The sequence below is a fragment of the Simochromis diagramma genome, unplaced genomic scaffold (assembly GCF_900408965.1).
Source record: "Simochromis diagramma unplaced genomic scaffold, fSimDia1.1 OVJJ01000822.1, whole genome shotgun sequence".
In the NCBI taxonomy this organism is placed as follows: domain Eukaryota; kingdom Metazoa; phylum Chordata; class Actinopteri; order Cichliformes; family Cichlidae; genus Simochromis; species Simochromis diagramma.
Window position 1 is genome coordinate 7,446,475 of NW_024387520.1, and position 8,129 is coordinate 7,454,603.

Consider the following 8,129-nt stretch of genomic DNA (forward strand, 5'->3'; position numbering starts at 1 on the left):
CAGCGGCTCTGTAATGAATAGTCTTCTATATCTTTGTTTTTTTTCTTTTCAGGAGCACACCATCTGACATCTCCACCTTCACAGGTTGATTCCTTGCTGGCCATGTTTGATCCCCTCTCCACCGCCGAAGGTAATTTGCACTCCCAGAATGCTCTACAGCCAATGAGAGCTAAAAATGAGTATCATTAAATCCCTGCCATAATGTCATGGAATCGCAGAACAGCTTGAGCTGTGCAAAATTTACTCCAACCCCCAATTACTGGACATATTACTGTAAGTGCAAGTGAAATATCTCTTCATTGGCATCATTTAGAATCTCAAATTATTCTCAGCAGTCTTTGTTCTGGCTTCTGTGCATTTTGTTTGTAGTGTAGGTGGAAATGTTTGAGAGAAGAATGGTAGTGTGTGTGTGTGTGTGTGTGTGTGTGTGTGGGTGGGTGTGGGTAGCAAGGTGAAGGGATGACAGGTTGAGAGACCTCACCCCAGGCTCTTTGGCACTGTCCCCTTGTCCCACTGTGCTCATGGCACGAGGCTGCCATTGGAAGCTTTTCAGGAGAGCGTCTACCCTTGGAACAGGTGGCCTACACCTAGGGCTCATCTCCCACCTACATCTCTCTTTAGCAGTCCCCCCACATTTTTGTTTCTCGTGAATGTTATGTTTAGGGACTGCTCTTTAGAAGCAGGTGAGCTTTTATGGTACAGAGCAGCAATTTTTGCCCTCATAAATTGACTTGAGTTTTATTAGTATATTTAGGGCTATAAATAAAGATCCACAAATGCACTCGGAGGGAAAGAAATGAGTGCAGTAAGCTGTTAAGTGGGTAACTTAAAGCTCAAAGAAAATATAATCAAAACTAGGGCTTCTTGAATATTTTCTCAGTGCTTTTTTTTTATTTTTTTTTATTCTCCCTTGCCTTATTACCTCAGGCTCCTCCACGGGAACAATAGTGAGGCCAAAAGTGCACTATGCCAGGCCCCCTCACCCCCCTCCCGATCCTCCCATCCCTGAAGCCAGTGCCCTGGGGCAGGAGACTCGCCACTCTCTTTTCACACCCCACTGCTTGGCCCAGTCCGAGCTGGAACACACCAAGCAGCGCCACTCGTTCCCTGACAGGCTGGTCCGCAGCCGCAGCTCTGACATCGTGTGCCCAGGTCGCCGGCCCACGAGTGACCCCGGCCTTAACCGGCGAGTAGCAGTCGAAGAGCGCGACCCTGCCGGGGCTTTCGCCTTGGGTCCATCCTCATCCCCCAGCAAGGACTCCCTGAAAGGAGAGGTAACGAGCTGTTGTGTAGTTGGGCTGCTTTCATAGCCGGCTTTCAATAAACCACCTGCTAATGTTTGATTATAATGTGCTAATTTACATTTAAAGGTTGAGGACAGAAAAGACAGCGACGATGAGAAATCTGATCGCAACAGGCCGTGGTGGAAGAAACGTTTTGTGCCAGCCATTCCCAAAGGTAAGGAAACGGGTTACTTGCAAGTCTTTCCCTGTGCCGAGAAATGAACTTGTGATCAGTGTGATTGCAGTGTGCCTTTTATATGTTTTGTGGTTGGGGGGGGGGGAAGAAAACATTCTCTTAATCACAACGGACAGGAAATATCACACTTTAAAGAGCAGAGCAAAAAGCAATTTATAAAGTGAGAAAGAGACTGATGATCCATGTTGTCCACTCCATTGCTGATGTTCCAGTTGGAAAATGATGTTTCTTGTTGTTTGAAGTTGCTCTAGAGACGTGTCCAGTCCTTTTTCTCTCAGGTCTCACTAGCTGCAGATTTATATAGACTTTTCAAAGCTAATCAGTCATCAGAGGAGCTTTAGCTGTGTAGATTGTATGGCTGTAGCCCTCCCAGCAGTGCTGTCAGCCAGCGGCTAATGGTCATTAGATAGACCTCTCTGTCATCAGCACTGATAGATGACACATCTCTTGTTGGAGTTCTACTCAACAACCATCTCTCATACATCTGTCTGGGAAATAATGAGCTGTGCCTTCACAGAATTAGTGCTTATTACTCTTTAAGATAATGGTACTTCTAAAGTAAACATTGGATTGATATTCACAAAATGCAGGACTGGAAAAAGTCAAGGGCTTTGACGTCTAAACCGCCACCTCTGTAAACGCCATTGTGTTTGTCCTGCTGCTCTGCATGGTGATTCAGTCGTCCCGCAGAGCAGCAGCCTGTGCTTGAAAGGCCAACCCTGTCTGTTGTGTTCCTCACAGTGCTGTATTGGACGGCTGAGAGTGAAGTCCCAGGTAACGCTTCCATGCTGTCATCATCGAGCTAGCTTTACTGCTGGAGCCAGCGGCTGCGTGCCTTGCTGCTTTGTGCTGCCTTAGAACTGTAGAGCTGTGATGTGACACGGTGTAGCCTCAGTTCCCACAGTCACGTTTCTCATCGACACCCGATTTTCTGTGTTTCGCTATGTTTTTTTTATTCATTCATTCACTCATTTTTTACTCCCTGGCGAAAACAGAATATGAATGTAGATATTTCACCCAACGTCTCCTGTGTGTGTGTCATCAAATTTTAGCATCTGTAACTCTGCTGTGTTGGTGCCTTTATATCAATAGAATAAGCGTCAGTAGGGTTATGCACATCCATATACACTCCCTCTTTTATAATTAGTTACAGTATGTCTTTGGGATATTCTGCTTTAAGCCAAAGGTCGAATTACCATCAAAATGTTTGCTTTTTTCTTTTTAAAAGCATTCACTGGTCTAATACTTTGTAGATGCCATGCATTACACACTAAGATTTTTCATCTCCCATACAAAAACACCAAAGACTTAACAAAAGTGGCTGTCAACAGGCGATTTGTGACCAGGTGAATGGATTGCCACTCTGTTTTAGTTAATCACACGTTTCTGCCCCACAGCTCCAATTGCAGCATTTAGGAAAAGGGACAAACAAGAGAAAGATGAAGTTGTCCACAATATCCCGCAAGGTCAGTCATGGTTTGTTTTCAGTCTTGATTGCTAAGCAGAGATCCACCACTGTGAGTTTAATTTGAATTCAAGCTTCTTTTTTCCTCTTTCACCCTCACAGATGACCCGTTGCTCAGATCGAGCACTCAAGCCCAGGCAGCTGAGGACATCCTGGACAAATACAGGAACATTAAAAGGACCAGCCCGAGTGATGGAGCCACAGCCGGAGCCTCCTATGATGGTGCAGGAGGTCAGAGCAGAGAAAAAAAATCAAAACACCATGCATGCACGAGAGGTAGACCTGCATAATACATTAATATATATTTATGCTTTCTTTACTTTAACAGATCTTTGTGTTGAGGACAATGTGCATGACGCTCAGAGAGAAGACACTTTGCAGAACATTTCTGCAGATGATCTCCCAGACTCAGCCAGCCAGACGGCACAACAGCATGAAACAAAGTTCTCTTTCAGGTCATAATCCAGCACATAGCCAAGCTCTTTTTACACTGACACTTAAATTTTCTTGATGCAGATGATTCATAGATAGGGCTCAATTGATTTTTTTCCCCCCACAGTGATGCAAAGAAGAAGTTGAGGTTGGCTTTGTGTTCTGCAGACTCAGTGGCTCTGCCTATCATGGCTCCTGCAACTACTCGGAATGGGCTGCCTGATCACATGGATCCTGAAGGTAAAGGTGCTTGAACACCCAATAGTTAATATATCTGGTTTCATTTCATTTGATTTTTATTTTACTAAACTGAACATGCTGCCATGCTGGATTTGTATGAATATTTCTACTGAGTACTTAAAAAAACAAACAAACGGATTATGAGGTGGAATTCATTTAAAACTTGTTTAACAAGAAATTAGAGTGTACTAATTTAGAGCAGCACCAAAAGTTTCTACAGTGTAGGTATCTTTGTCACACATTTCCATTGGGAGCGAGGCACATGCCCTTAATGTTGGCAACCATCCATCCTGCTCAGATTGTCCTTAAGCAAGACACCAAATCTGTGCCAACTTCACCTTCTGAAGGTTTGGGGCAAGGTTGAAATATGGGGGATGTTGAAAAGTTCAGTGAAATATGGTCATACGTGTGTGGCCATATAAAATAATCTCAGTTTAATCGAAAATAGGCAAGTGTTCTAACACGTCACTAAGTAAATGCAAGGAAAGGATGTTCTACCAAAACCTGATATCAAATGTTTAATACATTTATAAACTTTAATGTTACTCGTTCTTTGGGGCTTTCATTGACATTGTATCTCACTGTTGTCCAATGCACACTGCTGTCTCTTGTTTACAGAAAACGAGATTGTCTGCTTCTTGAAGATCCAGTTAGCAGAAGCCATCAACCTTCAGGATAAGAACCTGATGGCCCAGATCCAGGAGACCACTCGGTGCGTCAGCCGCTTTGACGCGCGCACCTGCAGGAAGCTGCTCGCTGCCATTGCAGAAGATTACAGGTAAATCTGGAGGGTTTGGAAAGTCACCCTTATTTGTGTGTTTTAATTAGTTTTTTTTTTTTTTTTTAATGTAATGAAACGCAGAGCTACAGTGAAAATGATAAAATGCCTGTGTTTCTCTTTGTTTCCTATAGAAAGCGGGCACCGTACATAGCCTATCTAACCAGGTGTCGTCAGGGCCTGCAGACCTCTCAGGCCCATTTGGAGAGGCTCCTCCAGAGGGTGCTAAGAGACAAGGAGGTGGCAAACCGCTACTTCACCACAGTCTGTGTTCGACTTCTCCTCGAGCATATGGAGTCTAAGATGCTCGATTTCATTAAAGGTATTTCAATGTTTTCACATTTAGTTGAACTGAATTCTTTCTTTGCTTAGTCCTCCACATTAGAGATTCCTGCTAGTGTGACATTACTAAATACTTTACCATTGTTGTTAGTAGAATATTTTAATTTTTTTCCAAGTATTTGAAGTGCCTGCAGTCTATCCACAAACTCGAGCGCAGCACGACGGTTACAGATACTAATGTCATTTATTGAAGATGCGAGGCTTAAATCACTTTCTCTCTCCAGCGTTCCAGGGGTGCACAGCAGCCGACGACAAGACAGCAGCAGTGGAGGATTTTCTGCGCTACTTGTACGGCGCCATGGCCCGTGATGCCATTTGGCAGTATGCAAGCGAGGACCAGCTGCAGGATGCCCAGATGGCTATCGAACGCAGTGTTATGAACCGCATCTTTAAACTGGCCTTCTACCCCAATCAGGATGGAGATATTCTCAGAGACCAGTGAGTAGCACACTGCCAAGCAAAGTGCTTCACTAGGCAGTATTGGATTTCTTTTTTTTTTTTTTTAACTGTTAGGAGGATTTAAAACTGAAACTCTAGAGATAGCAGAACTTTTATATCTTGGCCTTTATACAAGTTCACTAAAGGGCTTTTGGCTCGGTGTAAAAATGCCCTGTAAGGATCCTGTGACTAATTTCAAAATTTAAGTAAATATCCCCCATTTACTTGTATGAACATTGCATGTATAAACAGATTGCATTCATATATGTTGGTGGAATCCATGAAAGCAAGTTTTGTAGGTCAACTCCGTTGTATTACGTGACTACATTTAATTCAAGTCTGGCTTTCTGTTTCGATTTACCTTCTTAGTATCCTGCTTTTGCTCATCTGTCAAAGCACTTTGTAAACAGTTGTTGCTGTGAAAGTAAGTTGATGTGTGTTATTGTTGGACAGATTGCGTTCTCTCACTGTTGTCTTAAACCCAGGTGTCTTTCTCTCTCCCCCCCCCCCTCCACACACACAGGCTTTTCCATGAACATATCCAGCGACTCTCAAAAGTTGTGACAGCAAATCATAAAGCTCTTCAGATCCCAGAGGTATAAATATATATCTATTTTTTTAACATATTCTCAGTTACCAAAGAAGGGAGATACTTAAGAGATACTGGTACTTTAAAAGCTGATGATTTTGAAAAACTTCCTGGTTGTAGGTTTACCTGAAGGAAGCTCCCTGGCCTTCTGCACAGTCCGAGATTAAGAGCATCAATGCATACAAGACGCCACGAGATAAAGTCCAGTGTATACTGCGGATGTGTTCCACCATCATGAATCTCCTCAGTCTGGCCAACGAGGATTCTGTCCCTGGAGCAGACGACTTTGTTCCCGTGCTCGTCTTCGTCCTTATTAGGGTGAGTCTGTTCTTTATTCTTCCCTTTTTATTACCACAATGTAATTTCTTCAACTTTAATTGTAAGAATTTAGATGACTTGTTGACTTTTAAAATTAAAAAATCACCATCATAAAAACTTCTCATAAAAATGAATGCTGTGGCAAAACACCATAATGCCGCTGCTAAGCTGTGTATATTTTATATGTAAATATGCAAAAAAAATATATATATATAAATATGATGCTGCATGAGCTTCGTTGAGTGGCTAATGCGAGCCCATCCCCACGTCTCCTCCCCTCCAGGCAAACCCGCCCTGCCTGCTGTCCACCGTTCAGTACATCAATAATTTCTACGCCAGCCGGCTGAGTGGGGAGGAGTGCTATTGGTGGATGCAGTTCACCGCGGCGGTGGAATTCATTAAGACCATCGACGATCGCAAGTGAAGCAGAACAGCCACCTGTATGGGCAGACTGCGGGGGAAGGAGCCGGGAGACTGGGAGACTTCCCAACCAACTGCTCCCTCTGCACAGCTTATAAAACCTGGCCCTCAGCCTGCTCTGTATTTGTATAGCTTGTACATAGCCAGAGACGTTGAGAGATTACAAAATATATATTACTGTACGTATGTGAACAAATCCAGGGTTTGAGCCGTAGTGGGGAAAAAAAACAAACAAACAAAAAAAAAGGCCTATGGGAAAAATTGGTAACATATTAACTTTGAACCTGATTTGAATTTTTCCTTTTATCTTCTTGTCTTTTCAGTCAGGTTTCCTTTTGGGGTCTGTATTAGGCATTTTATATATACATAATTACAATATGACATTAAATCAACATTATCCTGTATAAAGGGACCAGACTTCCTTGATGTGATCAATTTTTTTTTCCCCTCCCCGGGGTGAAAGGGAAAGGCTTCCAATTAAATTACAGTATAATGTTCACTAAACCCATTGTGACACAGGAATTTACAGTGAATGATAGTTACCGGTGGGATTTAGTGACTCATAAACACTGAGATCAGTTCACAATTAACCGTACTACTCCCAAGGTTACAGTATCAAAAAAACTAATAGGGCAGCTTATATCATGAACTGTTTACCCCAATGTGCATCGATTTGGACGTAAGGGCCCACATATTTATATGAGATAAAATGTATTTATTTCTGTCATTCTGTTTAATGCTTTGTTAATCTAGTTTTTAACAATGAAAATGCATATCATGCCAATTCAAGATGTCAGAGGCAAGCGATGTTACTGTAGACTTGCTAAAAAATAATGCTTGAGTTAGGAAAGGCACCTTAGCAGTGAGTAGCCCTTAGGTGAGGATGCTGGGTGATTAACAAAGACAGGGTGAGCTCATGCACAGAGCTTTGGTGGCATTTTTTTTTTTTTTTTTTAAAAAAGGAAAATAGTGCCTTTGATGTGGGGCACGCTGTACAGGTAGTTACTTTTTTTTCTCTCTAATATATAACCCAACATAAGAACAATCCCCACCCTTAAGTGCACACGTGCACACAAAAACCAAGACACACACACTACTCCAATGGGCCAACCATGTCTCATTGAGACATTTTTGTCCAGCCCTCGCTGCTGGCATCATAACATTACCGACTGTTGCGTCTCGGTCCCTTTAACGATATCCCCATTTCGGAATTCTAGATCCTACCTCAAAGTTGAAACCAATGAGCCTGATATCTGTCTGTACACAGTAACTGTCCTGCATTGGTTGACACCAGAGTACTGGATCTTTTTTTTTTTTTTTTTTTTTTTTTGTGCAGTAGTTGGAAATGGTTGCAAACAGGGAAAGGAATGAAGGAAAAGTTGGATATTGACCTGCTGTGATGCTTGTTGTGGTCGCGTCACCCTTAATTAAGACAAGCCTTTGTTAGTGAACAAAGACATTTTAGTTTCTAATCTTATACCTGAGATGCCACATGTGTCCACATGGGCAGACTAGTGAACAATTGGATATTGGCTCTCTACCTCCTCATTAGTTCAACAAAGGGACTCCTGTTTATGTGCACTTATCCCCCCCTCTTTTTTTTTTTCTTTTCCCAATTTGGTGTGCTG

At 42.6% G+C, this 8,129-nt stretch overlaps 1 protein-coding gene across 4 annotated transcripts in view; it reads left to right on the forward strand.

Moving 5' to 3' along the window:
- Window positions 1-7,451, forward strand: part of gapvd1 (GTPase activating protein and VPS9 domains 1) — a 29,588-nt gene extending 22,137 nt beyond the window's left edge. For 2 of the 4 annotated variants that reach the window (XM_040019212.1, XM_040019214.1), the window contains 14 exons: window positions 53-130; window positions 928-1,274; window positions 1,371-1,458; window positions 2,221-2,253; window positions 2,877-2,945; window positions 3,047-3,175; window positions 3,273-3,399; window positions 3,504-3,616; window positions 4,235-4,394; window positions 4,529-4,716; window positions 4,961-5,174; window positions 5,698-5,770; window positions 5,884-6,081; window positions 6,365-7,451. In XM_040019212.1, coding sequence (XP_039875146.1) covers window positions 53-130; window positions 928-1,274; window positions 1,371-1,458; window positions 2,221-2,253; window positions 2,877-2,945; window positions 3,047-3,175; window positions 3,273-3,399; window positions 3,504-3,616; window positions 4,235-4,394; window positions 4,529-4,716; window positions 4,961-5,174; window positions 5,698-5,770; window positions 5,884-6,081; window positions 6,365-6,505 — 1,958 coding nt within the window. In that variant the 3' untranslated portion in view covers window positions 6,506-7,451. The remainder of the gene's footprint in view (window positions 1-52; window positions 131-927; window positions 1,275-1,370; window positions 1,459-2,220; window positions 2,254-2,876; window positions 2,946-3,046; window positions 3,176-3,272; window positions 3,400-3,503; window positions 3,617-4,234; window positions 4,395-4,528; window positions 4,717-4,960; window positions 5,175-5,697; window positions 5,771-5,883; window positions 6,082-6,364) is intronic. The other 2 variants (XM_040019213.1, XM_040019215.1) reach the window with 1 other exon arrangement.
- The last annotated feature ends 678 nt before the right edge of the window (window positions 7,452-8,129 follow it).